Raw genomic sequence first — 16162 nt, forward strand, 5'->3', positions numbered from 1 at the left:
ACTGACGACGTCATACAATGATGCGACTTTAACAATTTAAGATTTAAAATTAAATCACATTAATGATTAACAATGAGTTTTGATAATATAAATGCCATTGAACAGAAAATTGACATAATGTGACATATATTAATATTTGTACAAAATAGCCGACAACAACCGATTAAGTGTTAAAATTCCCGGGTACATTTTAGTATATTTACCGTACCAGGGTACGAGCCTTACTAACTGTATTATTATTATATCTCACGACTACAAGGTACCTTTACCTTGTTGTGTTTATCAACCTGGAATTTATGTAAAATCCGGCTTTCTTTACTTTTATTTTTCATTCATTTGATTAAGCAATTGTTGACGTATCTCGTGGAACATTATTTGAATCTTTGGATTTAATGGCGACAAGCTGGAAGTGTCAATTTATTTTAAAAACAAATCTAAGATTTAAGTTTTGTGTGTTTGTCATGCATAATTCAGTGTTTTCCAAACAAATTTGAGTAGCCAGTTATATGGCCAGCAACAATGCAGTAAAACTAAAGCATTTGTGACAATTTACTTGATATACTTGGGGAAAGTAGTTGGCGTCTAGAGTAAATGTAACCGGCGAAATGGCCCGCTGCCGGTCTTACAGAGAACACTGATAATGGTAAACTAAATAAAAAAACTCGCTGCGACTGGATTACGGGTTTGTAAAATGTTTTTTGGGTCATAATATGGTTAGCATTCAATACAAATGTTATTATAAAGTATTGTGGTTTAAATTCATTTGAGAATAGGATGGAAGAACAGAAAATGAAAGGTATACAGGGATGAAAATTAGTGGTTTCCCGTGAGCCCAGGACAAGTAGTTTTGGCCTGGGCAGTTCAATTTCCAAAGTTGATAGTCCGGCCGGGCAACTTGTTTTTTTTTAAAGCTTAAAACAATTCAGTGCAATAAAAATTGAATAACAATTGACCACAATGGATCATACTAGTTAATAAACATTCATTATTTAGGAATAGGAAATAATTAAATTCAGGCTCATAATAAAACATCAAACATTGAGTAGTGCAATGTCAGCAAATTTATTTAATTATCTATTATTTTATTAAAAGAAAGTATAATATACACATATACATATTTCTGGGCTCGTTATTCTTTATCTGGGCAACCAAAATACTAAAGATGGTTGCCTGTGCGGGCAACCATAGTAATAAGTTAGTTTTAATCAATGAAATCATTGTAACTTTATTGTTATAAGCATTGCATTAAAGTTGTGATTGAGGTAAGCTTGTTGTTAATAATATAGTATATTACTTTTTAGCTCGACTATTATATATGAAATATATAAAGTGGAGCTATCCTACTCACCCCGGCATTGGCGTTAGCGTGCAAATGTTATAGTTTGCGTACCACCCCAAATATTTCCTATGTCCCTTGACATATTGCTTCCATATTTTGCATATTTCTTAACCAACATGACCCTAACCTAAATACAAGTCTTGGCAGACAACTGTATCACTTGCATTTTATAAGAATTATGACACTTTTTCCATGTAGAATATGCATATTATGATAACTCTACAATGTTCGAAATTCGCACTAGCCTGGAGCTAGTTGATCTTGTTTCGGGCCACTGAATTTCAATGGGTACTAGCCCGATTGGGCTATTGATTTTTCGAACTTTTGAAATTAAAAATGCTCAAAAATATATTTCATCATCCATCGTTTGAACCATACCTTAGAGGGTTTATTTAGCTTCGTATCGCGTTTTCCTCACCCTTCCGATTATGTTGACATGACGAGAGTTTGAATGACATTTTTTTTTGATACCGTGCAAATAAAATGCGGATCTACCCAGGTTGTTCAATTTGCTGTACTTTCAGAAAACCATACAAGTCTACAAATGTTTTAAATGTCCGCCATCTTGGATTTGTAATGATTCTATTGACGAATTAACGCATTGCAATATCATATTTTAATAGAATATGTCAACCAAATTATATATTGATAGCGTAGTCTGCTTGGTTACTTTTATGGTTTTCAGTTTTGCAGTCAAACGTTATGCATATTTTATTTCACGTGCAAGGACTTACATGATTGTTTTTGCGACAGTTGTTTCCGGATATCGGTATTATCTGTCGATTTAATTTATTTTCGACAATTCTTGATAAAAAAATATCTAGAATGTATAATACACATGTGATGTTACGGATTGGTCCTGGTGATAATTTTTCACATTGTACTCACCAGATTGGACCTAGAAAGACTATAAAAAAAAAAACAGTAAGCTAGGGGGAGGAGACACTGCCCTCTATTCGCTTTATCATACGGCCTAAGACTTTCGGCTAAATGTTTCGGATTTCAAATTTGGGACAAGACATCTAAAAATTTTACAGACTGGATATAAACCTTTGCATCTTGACTGCATGTAAGGTATTGATTGACGAATATCGTCATACATAAATATTATAATCGTATTGTGTCATTGAAATATTATAATAACATTTCCAGTTAATTGGGATCAACTGTTAGTTGCAATCCTCATCAATTACACCCTACCTGCATTAAAATCTACCCAGAACCGCAAAAATATAAACTTATTTTAAAAACTTGTGATAAACAGTTCAGGTAGTAAACTTTGTTCGGGCTAGTGAAAAATTCCATCTGGTAGCCCGAACGGGCTAGTGGTTTCAAAAGTGAAATTTGCACACTGACTCTTTGTTAAAGTGTGCGTACCACCCCAATATTTCCTATATCCTTGATATATTGCTTTCATATCTTGAATAATGTTAACGTGCATATTTTGTATTAACGTCTTGTTATTGTAGTGTACATTTTTTCGGATTTCGGACAGTCCATTCATTGAGTATTATTGTTGTGGTTTTGTGAGTACTCTTCATGTAAAATACTGCTGTTTAGATGTTCATTTTTAGTCGTATATATATCAGGATTCATACCTATACCTTAGTGAAAATGGCATCGGAAGAACATTTGTTCATTGTACTAGATAAAAGTAAACATTATATCTATTCATCTTATTGTTTATTGCAGTTTCAGTAATATTCTGTCTAAAAATGATTTCAACATGATATAATTATAAATCATGGCTAGGAAATGTGTATATATGAAGCAAAAATTAAAAATAGATGGTTCATTTTTTCACCATTTACATGTATGTATATTTATCTATGTATACATTTGTTGTAAACAGTTATGCGACATGTGGGAAACGCCCAGGACAAATATATCGACGTAATGATTTTTTCACTTATGTGGGTGTATGTTGGCTCCACTTCACACGATACAGTCATTGTAGTTTAATTGAAAAATGCATCTTACAATGTGAGATGAGTTCTGGGTTCAAGCCCCAGCAGTGGCCTATCAAGTGTGAAATACGGAGCCATTATGATTAAATATACACAGTTATCTTTTTAAACAATACCATTAAATATAAGGAATAATGTTAAAGGGGAATTGCTGCTTTGCTATTTTTGACATTGAATAACAGGGTTTATATACACCCCAAGGATAAATGCTTCTAAAATTGTAAAAAAAACAAAAAACAAGTCGAAGTGTGCAGAATATTAAACATTTGCAACTTTCTGATGTCTAAAAGTCATCAAATGCCACTTGAAGTTTACTCTTTTTTTGTACAAATAACCCATTTTGTGCTGTCCATTATCGGTTAATGTTTTACGCTGTCAGGTCCAGAAGCGCTCATTCTGTAGCATGTTTGGACCATAATCTATAATGCGACCAAGTTTCAGCAGATTCAGCCCAGTGGTTCTGATTTTATACGCTGTGCCTAGCTTTTATTGAGTATAAGTACTATTACTCACTGATTTATGCATATGAGCTTGGCTGTTTTCGAACAAAACCTGAGGTTTTGTCATAGCAAGCTCATTGTGTCATGAAGTGTCTTTTCGCCATCCGGCGTCCGCCATGCTAAAACCTTAACATGAACCCATTGTACCCACATATTTTTTCGTACCCATTTTTTTCGTACCCAAATATTTTTCGTAATCAAATGTTTTCGTACCCAAATTTTTTTTGTACCCATTTTTTTCCTACCAAATTTTTTTTTCGTACCCTTTTTTTCGTACCCATTTTTTTTCGTACCCAAAATTTTTCGTACCCAATTTTTTTTTTCGTACCCATTTATTTCGTACCCAATTTTTTTCGTACGCAATTTTTTTCGTACCCACATGTTTTCGTACCCAAATTTTTTACGTACCCTTTTTTTTGTACCCAAACTTTTTCGTACCCACTCTTTTTTTTACCCAATTTTTTTCGTACCCAAATTTTTTCGTTCCCATTTTTTTACTACCCAAATTTTTCGTACCCAAATTTTTTCATACCCAATTATTTTTTGGTGCCAATTTTTTCGTACCCAATTTTTTTCGTAGCCAAACGTTTTCGTACCCACATTTTATATTCTTACCCATTTATTTTTTTCGTAATCAAATGTTTTTCGTACCCAATTTTTTGGTCGAAATAATCGGTTTTCAATTTGATTTGATCTCCCACTCATTCCATCCCGCGAAACCCTTAAGGTGTCGCAACTCTGGTAAACTTGCTTGTGCGATAGGTCATCAAATATCGTACTACATTGATTCTCCACTAAATAAGTAATTTAGAAAAACCACAAAATAAATTTATTTTGATTATGTTTGTTTTTATCCAAAACCAGAAAGTTCGCGCATTTGCCAGGCCCTGTGATCTTTCCCCTGTGATCAGTTGTGGATCAGTTATTAATTAAAACAATTAGCTTTGCATTATTGGCAATAAATGTTGTAATATATGTAAAAGGCACAAATGCAGTACTTATTTGCACTAATTTACACAAAAAATCACCACCATGCAAGATATTTAAAAACAAAAATATATACATTGATCCGTAAAATAACTTCTCCTCCCATAAGCGAAAAAAATGCATTACATACTAGTCGCCGCTCTCCAGATCGACGCAAATAATAATTAAAAGTTCGTTCGCTGCGTTTTTTTATTTGGTCAAATAACTTATACAAAACCCTATTTTATTCGAAATTTTATTCGGCTTTGTCTTAATAAACAATACATGTTACGAAGTTTCACATTTGAATCAAACGAAACGTATTTTGTTAACACGACAGGGCAGGAATGCACGTGGAAGAAGACAATGTCAAATTTTGATATTGTGAAACTCAAAATATTACTCAAAACGCACAAACATTACTGATTTGTGTGAACAAAATGTTAATCCAACGTTTAAAATATCATATCAACATTTGCTGTCGAAGAAGAAATCTGTTATTTTAGTGGCAGTGTAAAATTTGTGTCTCCAATAGATAGATATATTATCGTTATTCTGAATAAATATTAACCATTGTAAGTCAGTCTCTTAGAATTCATCGTGTTTATAGTTAATATTGTATACTAACATTTAGTTACATTTTGCTGCATGTTGTTCCCAGTAATCTCAAAAATACTGAAATATACCTAGTAATTTAAATTAAGTTGTACATGTATTGATTTTTCGTTTTAGTAAAACTGAGTGAAGATGGCGGTACGAAGTTCCAGTGTCCATGGTGTGGCAAGACTTTCACGCGCAGACTTCACCTTGACAACCACGTGAACTCACATACCGGAAACAGACCGTACAAGTGTGACATGTGCAATAAACGCTTCACACAGAAATCTCACTTGACCACGCATAAAGTGACGCATTTGAATAAGGATAATATCATGTTTGACATTAAGTGACCACGCATCATGTGACGCATTTTAAGGAGCGTAATATCATGCTGGATATTTAGTGAAATTTAGTAGTTTTGTCAGACTTGCTAATGCCTGCTACAAACGGACATTGGAATGGTAGATTAAGTGTTTAATTTAAGTAACGTGATTCAAGTAAACTCTTCGTGTTCTTTTTGAATATGTTTGTGATTTTGGCCTATGGTGAGGTTCGGTTGGACCATGGGCGGTTTTGGATTCATAATTCATGAAATTGACCGTTCTTTTGCGATGACCCTGCGTTGATTCCGTTTGTATTTTGATTTGTGTATGTATAATCTGATTGTATAGACAAACGGTAAAATGAGCGAATGGTCACTAGAATTCATCTCGTGATAGTAATTGTGTTTTTGAATGTGTATATGTATGGTGTTTGCATTTACGTATATACGTAGCGACATCAGAATTCATAATAAGTATAATGTTGTGACTAAGAATAAAACCTGATGAAACTATATCTGACAATATGACAGGCTTACCCCCCTAACACTAAAGCTTTTCAGTTTTGAATATATATATATACATGTGTATATAAATGCATATTTATGTTTATCATGTTTAGCAATCAAATGTTATGAACAAAAAAGCGCCACGAACGTACCAAGTTGTGAGAGTACATCTAAACGTACGTGACCTCAAATAAAGAGAAACGTCTTACAACCAGACTTTCCGTCTTAACAACCAGACTTTCCACATTTCGCATTGTAGACGTATGGAGACATCTCAATAATAAGTGCTATAAATAGTAAACATTAACGTAAACGTGCGGGTCGTTATTCTAATTTAATATGATCATGTCGACCCGGGGCTGGTTTTTAAAACTGAAATGATTCTGATCGCGCGACTTAAATTGAACAAAATGGCATCCACATTCCAGCAATAGATATTGATTATAAATACATTTAAGCCATACATCAACGAACAATCGGAAACAAGAATAATTTAACCAAGCAAATTATTTGTTGACAATATTAAAAAAGAAACTTCCACACAATAATAAAATACGCTCTTTCTTTAATTACAATTTATATCCAATTCTTGTGACAATACAATTACGATATGCACTTCCAGTTTTATTCTGCCATCAATTAATCTTAATTTTATTTAAACCACGTTCTTTCTTTTAAACGTTTTGTATATATTTCTGAACATTCTGACAACACTCTCTCTATATATATTTATTTACGACATCGAATGACTAAATGAAGGTCGCCGTTGCGACATGAATATGGTGTTCGCCTAGCAACCGGGAGGTCATGGGTTCGATCCTCACTGTTGGGGCGTTTTTTGGATCTTTCCCCGTAAACACCAAGTACGGGATTAGTTCCAGAAACGGACTAAAGAGCGTTTCCAAATAAGGGTTAGGCTTTTCTATGCAATCGAGCTGAAATACAAGGGTTTAAAACAATGAATGGTTGAGCCGATTAATATTATTTCAATATGAAGTTTCCAAAAATGCACAATCCGGAACATGTTTTGGATTCGTTCGATGCTATCCTTCAATTCAAATGTTTTATTGTGAATAATCACAAATACGTCCGAATTGGTTTCCCGAAAATCCTGAGAGTTTAGCTTATTTTCGTACAAAACATTTCGTCACACGAGATGTCATAAAATGAGAAATCATTTTATGAAAGTAAAAGTATGGAATGCTGGTTCTGTAAGAAATTCAGTGGAATAATATAAGAGATTGGTATGTAATGTAACACGATACAATACGGCCAGTGCTGGGCAGACGTCTATAAGCGACCCTTGCCGTATAACAACCCTAAGGCCCTGTTATATCGGCAGCAGGCCGATTATTGTCGCCCCGATCAGCTCTGCCGTATGTTATTTTGTAAATGTCTCATAGTTGTCGTCAGGATAGTAAACTTGCAATAAACACTTCAAACTGACATATTACTTGTCAACACAGAAAGAGACACATATTAAATAATTAGTAACATGTAAAAAAATAAGTCATTGTAAATTTGGAAATGTCGTGCATATGGGCAAGATAGACATCTTAAGGTGATACATATCACCTTAGACAATGAAAGAAATACCAACGCCACATTCTCATTATTTCACAAAGGCCCTGTTCAAAGGCCTGTTTGTCTAATATTTTTTCATATGATACATTTTTTTAAAGTTACGAATCAATTGTGTTTCATTAACAAGTTATCGCAGATCTACGTTTTGTTAATGTCCGTTAGGCAAGAGTTTTTTTATCTGCTGTTAACGGGAGAGCCTCATCCAATTTTCCGAAAAGTGAAATAAAATAATGCAGAAAAAAATAATTTCATTTTTATTTTTTCCGCCGCTTCCAATAAAAGTGGTCTTCAAAAAAAATTTGAGAGGTATTCTAGCCATTGCTGTGTTTACAAAACAAATAATTTGTAAACTGGTTTACGACAGTCAACACATAAAAACTTCAAATTATGAGTGAAACAAACAACCAGTCTACACATCAGGCAAACACAAATTGGCGCGTTCACAAAGTCTATTTCATCCAATGGCATCGTTGTATTTCAAAATTTCAATTAAAAGTATAATAACAAAAATGAATCTAACACTTTATCTCCTCTTCCGTTAAAGGAAAATTCAGACAATTTAAGACGGATAATACACTGTACGGGTTTATTCGGAGACTAATTTACAATCAATGCTATCGTCAAGCGGACATGAATGTTAAACAAATAATTCACTGCGATTTCCGATTGTTTTACTAGGTAAATAGTGGCCACTTTACTTGATTTTCGAAGCTAATGTAATATGAGGATCTTGAATATTGCTTATTCTTTCGATTGGTCGCCACCATCTGCTTTTTCAACAGATTGTGTCCTCAAAAGTTTGCTTAAACATTTACTTCTTTTCATGTTTTAAAACTTGTTGAGACCCCTCACTCTTTATACTGACTGGGGACTGTCTGGCAATAACAGGCCAAGTTTTAGGTAGTTTTTTTAAAACTGTTTTAGTAACTTTCAAAAATATTTTTTCCTACAAAACTTATTGGAGTTTTTATTTTGTTTTTGTTCCTTATAATCAAACTTAAAAAAAACACACACCGTTGAACAGAATATTATTAATTTCTGGACTTATGTGGCACGTTTATAATTGTGAATTCCATATTTCACAAAAATATATAAAGCAATGACATTGATGATCACTTCCCTTAATACTATGCTTATTTCTCTTCTAGCTACTGTTGCCTTGAATGCAGACATGTCCTGTCGCCAGAAGCTGTTCCACTGTACGTTCTCTGCGTGCCGAAAGTGCTTCACGAGCCGGACGCAGCTTCAGATCCACACGCGGACGCACACAGGAGAGAAACCTCACAAGGGTCTCAACTGCGGCAAGGCGTTTGCACAAAGCAACAACTTGTATCGGCACCTCAGGTAAACTGAGTTATTGTTTAATCTGGACAGAGACGGGGCTTTGCACAAAGCAACAACTTGTATCGGCACCTCAGGTAAAATTGAGTTATTGTTTAATCTGGACAGAGGCAGGGCGTTTGCACAAAGCAACAACTTGTATCGGCACCTCAGGTAAAATTGAGTTATTGTTTAATCTGGACAGAGCCAGGGCGTTTGCACAAAGCACACACTTGTATCGGCACCTCAGGTAAAAATGAAATATTGTTTAATCTGGACAGAACAAGTCATTTTCACAAAAGCAACAACTTGTATCGTCACCTCAGGTAAAATTGAGTTATTGTTTAATCTGGTCAGAGACGGAGCGTTCGCACAAAGCAACAACTTGTATCGGCACCTCAGGTAAAATTAAGTTATTGTTTAATCTGGACAGAGGCAAGGCGTTTGCACAAAGCAACAACTTGTATCGTCACCTCAGGTAAATTGAGTAATTGTTTAATCTGACAGAGGCAGGGCGTTTGCACAAAGCAACAACTTGTATCGGCACCTCAGGTAAATTGGGTATTGTTTAATCTGGACAGAGGCAAGGCGTTTGCACAAGCAACAACTTGTATCGTCACCTCAGGTAAAATTGAGTTATTGTTTAATCTGGACAGAGGCAAGGCGTTTGCACAAAGCAACAACTTGTATCGGCACCTCAGGTAAATTGAGTTATTGTTTAATCTGGACAGAGGCAGGGCGTTTGCACAAAGCAACAACTTGTCTCGGCACCTCATGTAAAATTGCGTTATTGTTTGATCTGGATCGAGACGGGGCGTTTTCACAAAGCAACAACTTGTATCGGCACCTCAGGTAAAATTGCGTTATTGTTTAATCTGGACAGAGGCAAGGCGTTTGCACAAAGCAACAACTTGTATTGGCACCCCAGGTAACATAACGTTATTGTTAAATATAGACAGAGACAATGAATTTGCTCAAAGCAACACATTGTATCGGCCAACTCAGGATAAATACTTATCTTGTTTACGCGCACGCCCAAAGCATCCACGTGTATCAACACCTATGGTAAATATAGTGTGAATTTAATTGTATTTACTAGTAATTGGTCTAGACTGCGCAAAGAGACAGCATATATCAATATCTAAGGTCAATACAAGTATTGTTGAATTTTGTTAAACGCAAGGTCATCAACAGAAGCGCATGTGGTAGATCATATTTTATTTTCACTAACGGTTTGTAAGTAGGTTTAGGTCGAATCACTCTGACACGTCGGTCTGTTTCGGATTGTTATGTACCATACCTGCAATTGTATTTTTGTTGTAAAGATAAATAGTAAACTTAGTGCTTTAAAAATCACACTTGTATTTATAAAATTAATTAAAAAATATTTATTTCAAGATTAATCGTATCGTATTGGGCGTCGATATTTCCCTCAACAACGGTGTTTGCTAAGCATACGCCCCATCCCCGTAACAAATAAAAAACATTGGTACTTAAGGTACTAACACGGCCATGTTTTAATTTCGGTTTAATGCTCTATTTCATAACGTGATGGCATATTTACAGCGTGCTCAAATGAAAATAGTAGCATTGCATGCAATCAATAAATACAATATGTACTGAAAAGAAAGAACAAGTATCCAAATGTATGTTTTTATGTCCCCCACTATAGTAGTGGGGGACATATTGTTTTTGCCCTGCCTGTTGGTCTGTTGGTTGGTCTGTTGGTTGGTCTGTTGGTTGGTCTGTTGGTTGGTTGGTTTGCGCCAACTTTAACATTTTGCAATAACTTTTGCTTTATTGAATATAGCAACTTGATATTTGGCATGCATGTGTATCTCATGGAGCTGCACATTTTGAGTAGTGAAAGGTCAATGTCATCCTTCAAGGTCAGAGGTCAAATATATGTGGCCAAAATCGCTCATTTTATGAATACTTTGCAATATTGAAGATAGCAACTTGATATTTGGCATGCATGTGTATCTCATGGAGCTGCACATTTTGAGTGGTAAAAGGTCAAGGTCAATGTCATCCTTCAAGGTCAAAGGTCAAATATATATGGCCCAAATCGCTTATTTTATGAATACTTTTGCAATATTGAAGATAGCAACTTGATATGTGGCATGCACGTGTAACCTATGGAGCTGCACATTTTGAGTGGTGAAAGGTCAAGGTCATCCTTCAAGGTCAGAGGTCAAATATATGTTCCCAAATCGCTATTTTATAAATACTTTTGCAATATTGAAGATAGCAACTTGATATTTGGCATGCATGTGTATCTCATAGAGCTGCACATTTTGAGTGGTGAAAGGTCAAGGTCAAGGTCATCCTTCTAGGTCAAATGTATGGGTTAAAATTGCTAATGTAATGTAACTTCTGCAATATTGAAGCTAGCAATTTTATATTTGACATGCATGTGTATCTCATGGAGCTGCACATTTTGAGTGGTGAAGGGTCAGGTCAAGGTCATCCTTCAAGGTCAAGGTCATCTTTCATGGTCAAACGTCATATAGGTGGAATTGTGTTTCACAAACACATCTTGTTTATTATTTTTATTCTAGGGCCAGTAAGGAATGTGCTGGTACAGTGGCTATACCCGACGATCTTCGAAGTTGCAGATATAAGCAATAACATTTTGTTGTTTTATTAGAATATATGTTTTACCTTCTTTGTAAAGGATACGAGTACAAATAAATGAAAGGGTATAATTGCAAGCAGTAAAAAGTGCGATTATAATAAGTTTTGAATTGTAATAAATTCGTAAGATACCATGGACCTGTTTGTCATTATGTCCGACCGATCGTGCGTAGGCTTATCTTGACTTATTTTCGATGAAATATTTCAATATTTGGATAACAGTTTCTAACTAATATTATATAACGTTTTCATAACTATTTAACTGATATTCGAAATAGGAAGCAACGTTTAACACTTTACGTATACGATCTTAAGTTGTGCCACATATTTCTGTTGCCGTAAGCCCTACACATTATTTCTCATTGTGTTAAGCGCACAGCTCATAGCAAGAAATGAGCGAAAGAAAACTATACTCAATCAATACATTTAAGGACTTGATAATGCCTCGGTCACATTGTCACGAAATAAGAGCTACGAATGAGCTACGATTCAATAGACTATGAATTACTACGAATTGTCAAAATTCGTAGGCCGCTACGATTTCAGTACGGAGCACAACGAATCTACCATCAAAATGTTGGAAAACGAACAAGGCATGTACGGACTGCTACTTGCTACGCGAATCAGTACGATCTAACTACGGATCCGCTACGGTCTAGTACGGGTTAGTACGAACTAGAACGGTCCGCTACAAAGCAGTGGGAATTGCGACGGACTGGTACGGACAGGTAGGAACGAACTACGATTGAACATTGCGCCCACAGCCTCTTGTATTGTCATGCACAGAATGCCTCCCAAAAAAGAGAACATGCAAGCGGCAGCAACAGCGCGTAACAAAAATAATGGAATCAGCCGTGTCTGGGGAAGAGTCTACCTCCTCCATTTGAAACCAAGAGCCGGGTCGTCTTAAAAGCCAGTCTCTTATCCATCACCTCTTTTTCTTTTGTGGCCTGATAAAGTATGAAATTATTGATGTACACATATAGATTATGCTTAGGAAAGTATGATTAATTTTGTATTTAATTATGTCGACTATTAATTTTACAATTCTTAAATAACGTAAATGTAAGATTCTAACACGGTACGCGACTTGTTTTCTATAGACAAAGAAGGAATCAAGTGTGGGTTATTCTGCAATAACTTATGGGCGGAGCTTAATGTTTCGAAAATAGTTCCGAATAAATAAAGAAAATATTGCAGTAAAATGCACGTGCTAAAACCCGCTCTGAAAGAAATGTAATATATGTAGCATGTATATAAATGTAATGAAACAATAAATTGTATATTTGGTGATAAGTGGCATAACAACGTCTACAAAAAATGTATTTGTTAGGAAACGTTATTCAGAAAACATTTATAGCATGTCAGCTTTTCAGTAGCATCAATAAACGTGACGTCATTAAGTTTATACGCTTGTTGTTTTCAATGAAAGTGACGTCATTTGCAAAATATTTATGAATGAAAATGACGTCATATGTTTGTACAATACAATGACGTCACTTAATAGTGAACTTAGTACTAAGAAGGGCGGGGTATTGAAAAATATAGATCACGTCCTAAAGCTTGAACCAAATCAATCAGAATTGTGTTAGAATCGAAATAATATTTTTCTATGATGGTTTGTTGTCGAATAACCCACAGTAAGTTGTATAGATGCGTGTTATCAAATCACTCGTGCTTCGCACTCGTGATTTAATTCCTACGCATCTATACTCCTTACTGTGGGTTATTCGACAACAACCATGATAGAAAAATATTATTTTTAATTCTAACACGACACGCGACTTGTTTTCTATAGACAAAGATGGAAATCAAATGTGGGTTATTCTGCAATAACTTATGGGCGGAGCTTAATGTTTCGAAAATAGTTCCGAATAAATAAAGAAAATATTGCAGTAAAATGCACGTTCTAAAACCCGCTCTAAATGAAATGTAATAAATGTAGCATGTATATAAAAAGAATGAAACAACTAATTGTATATTTGGTGATAAGTGGCATAACCACGTCTACAAAGAATGTTAATTGTTAGGGAACGTAATTCAGAAAACATTTATAGCATGTCAGCTTTTCAGTAGCATCAATACACGTGACGTCATTAAGTTTCTACGATTGTTGTTTTCAATTAAAGTGACGTCATTTGCAAAATATTTATGAATGAAAATTACGTCATATGTTGTTCAATTCAATGACGTCACTAAATAGTGAACTTAGTACTAAGAAGGGCGGGGTATTGAAAAATATAGTTCACGTCCTTAAGCTTGAACCAAATCAATCAGAATCGTGTTAGAATCGAAATAATATTTTTATATGATGGTTTGTTGTCGAATAACCCACAGTTAGTTGTATAGATGCGTGTTATCAAATCACTCGTGCTTCGCACTCGTGATTTAATTCCTACGCATCTATGCTCCTTACTGTGGGTTATTCGACAACAAACCATGATAAAAAAATATTATTTCTTAAGCAAGATTCAAAAGGCATATGAAGCAGACACTTACCTGCAAATAAAAAAAATGTATAACTAGTAAGTTCAATTTCTAATATTTTCAAAATACGTAACCTTTAGCACAAAGCTATACTAGTTATATGATATTGAATCATTATTACCTCTGTGCATATCGTCAAGCAGCTCGACTACGGCCTCTGCATTTTGTGCCATATCAATATCCAAGTGTAACACATTTGTCGCAAACGCAATTTGCTGGCGGTTCATGATTGTGAACTCAACAAATGCAAGTACGGTTGCTTTATAAAAAAAAAAATCAATGATGTATTTCAGTAGCAATTTATTGAAGTGGACCGTACTGTTTCGTGCTGAAATGTAGTACATCGTACAAGATCGTGCAAACTCCTACCTATCCGTAGTACAACGTACTCTAACCGTGGCTTTCCGTAGTATATTCCGTGGAATAATCTTGGCTTATACGTAGCGTAAGCGTACCGCTCCGTAGTTCTTCGTATTAATCCGTAGAAGTCCTTGAAAATCTTTGGGCCTACGAAAAGGTACGGACGACTACGGTGTCGTTACGAACTAGTACGGATCAGTACGGTTTAGTACGGAAGGCTACGGATATGCTTCGGTCGATAAATTCGTAGCAATTTTTTTAACATGTTCAAAATTTGTCAATATTCGCTACGGACATCCAAAAACTATTAGAACTGATCACGGATCAAGTACGGAGAGCCACGGTCCAGTAAGGATAGCTACGAACTGTGCCGAAAAGTATTCGTAGCTCGTTCGTAGCTCTGATTCGTGACAGTGTGACTGAGGCATAAGAGATTGGGGTATTATGTGAAGTGTACCAGTAAATATCATTAACTGCAATTTATATATTTTAAACCTGGTAACTGTTTAATGTTATAATAACAAGACTGGAATTTAAGAAAGAAAGAAAAAGAAAACACATTTTCACATGCGGGGCTCGAACCAGTAGCATTATCCTATACCATACATCCAGACTATTGTATTATAATATTATTTTAAATTGTGTACTAGTAATTCACTTCTTTTTGCAAAATTTAACGAAAACAACACTAAAATTCCGATTCGACTTTCTAAAGCTTTTTAATTTTATCAAATTCAAATGATGATTCATTAACCAAGCTGTCAATGTGAGTCTACTTTATCAGTGGTATTTAGCTCCGTGATTTAAAGTGTTCTCCGATGTAATAATCTGTGACAAAATGTTTTACTTTCGACAGTCTGTAAACAAGTCAATTTATAATCTTAATGCAGCGTGTGTGGAATAATCGAGATTACAAATAACAGATTTAAAACCAAATAGTACGGGTTTAAGGTTGATCATCAATCGTGAAAAAGAAGATTCGTTTTCATATATATGTTTAGTTTCTATCTGAATCCGCTTATAGTAATTCAACGTACAAGCTTTCGTAATAATGACGATATACTAATTTACACAACTCGCCGTAAATAAATGACATAGTCCTGCAAGGCGCACAACGGAAATGTATAATGAGCATTTGGCTGCAACATGTATGTATAAAGAGTATAGTGCTTACCCAATGGTGACCCTGAGGTAGCAGTGCACTTTTCGGTTTCATGATATTTGTTGAGTAAATAAGATGGCTATATATCGGCTGTTTTTTTAATTTTCAAATTGCACAGAGATATAGTCATCGTGATCTACTAAAATACTAAAAAGATCGCATTTCATATTCAATACATTATATAGTGAAAGCACTTCAATGTATCGCTTCCATTAATATCCGCGTTTCTAAGATTCTCATAGGCGGAACTAATGCTCATACAGATAAAGAGGGAAATAAAGCGTAGAAAATAGAAAAAAAACATAGAAAAATGATGCAATTTTTAAATGAATCAAAATAAATAACTCGAATACATTTACTTAATGTATTATGCTACATATGTATGTTTCTTCTTCGCACGTGCATAGGATT

General features: G+C 34.9%; 1 protein-coding gene across 1 annotated transcript; it reads left to right on the top strand.

The window, feature by feature from the left end:
- The first annotated feature begins 1162 nt into the window (after positions 1-1162).
- Positions 1163-11736, top strand: LOC127857474 (zinc finger protein 713-like). The gene is made up of 5 exons (XM_052393869.1): positions 1163-1187; positions 5505-5677; positions 7478-7577; positions 8934-9129; positions 11667-11736. The coding sequence occupies exons 1-5, from the start codon at positions 1163-1165 to the stop codon at positions 11734-11736; spliced, it is 564 nt and encodes a 187-aa protein (XP_052249829.1).
- The last annotated feature ends 4426 nt before the right edge of the window (positions 11737-16162 follow it).

Source organism: Dreissena polymorpha, chromosome 14, assembly GCF_020536995.1.
Source record: "Dreissena polymorpha isolate Duluth1 chromosome 14, UMN_Dpol_1.0, whole genome shotgun sequence".
Taxonomy (NCBI): Eukaryota; Metazoa; Mollusca; class Bivalvia; order Myida; family Dreissenidae; genus Dreissena; species Dreissena polymorpha.

Coding starts and splice junctions, on each gene's coding strand:
- LOC127857474 (XM_052393869.1), top strand. CDS start 1,163: ATGGTTGCCTGTGCGGGCAACCATA. Junction 1,188..5,504: donor TGCCTGTGCGGGCAACCATA/GTAATAAGTTAG, acceptor TTTTCGTTTTAG/TAAAACTGAGTGAAGATGGC. Junction 9,130..11,666: donor AACTTGTATCGGCACCTCAG/GTAAACTGAGTT, acceptor TTTTTATTCTAG/GGCCAGTAAGGAATGTGCTG.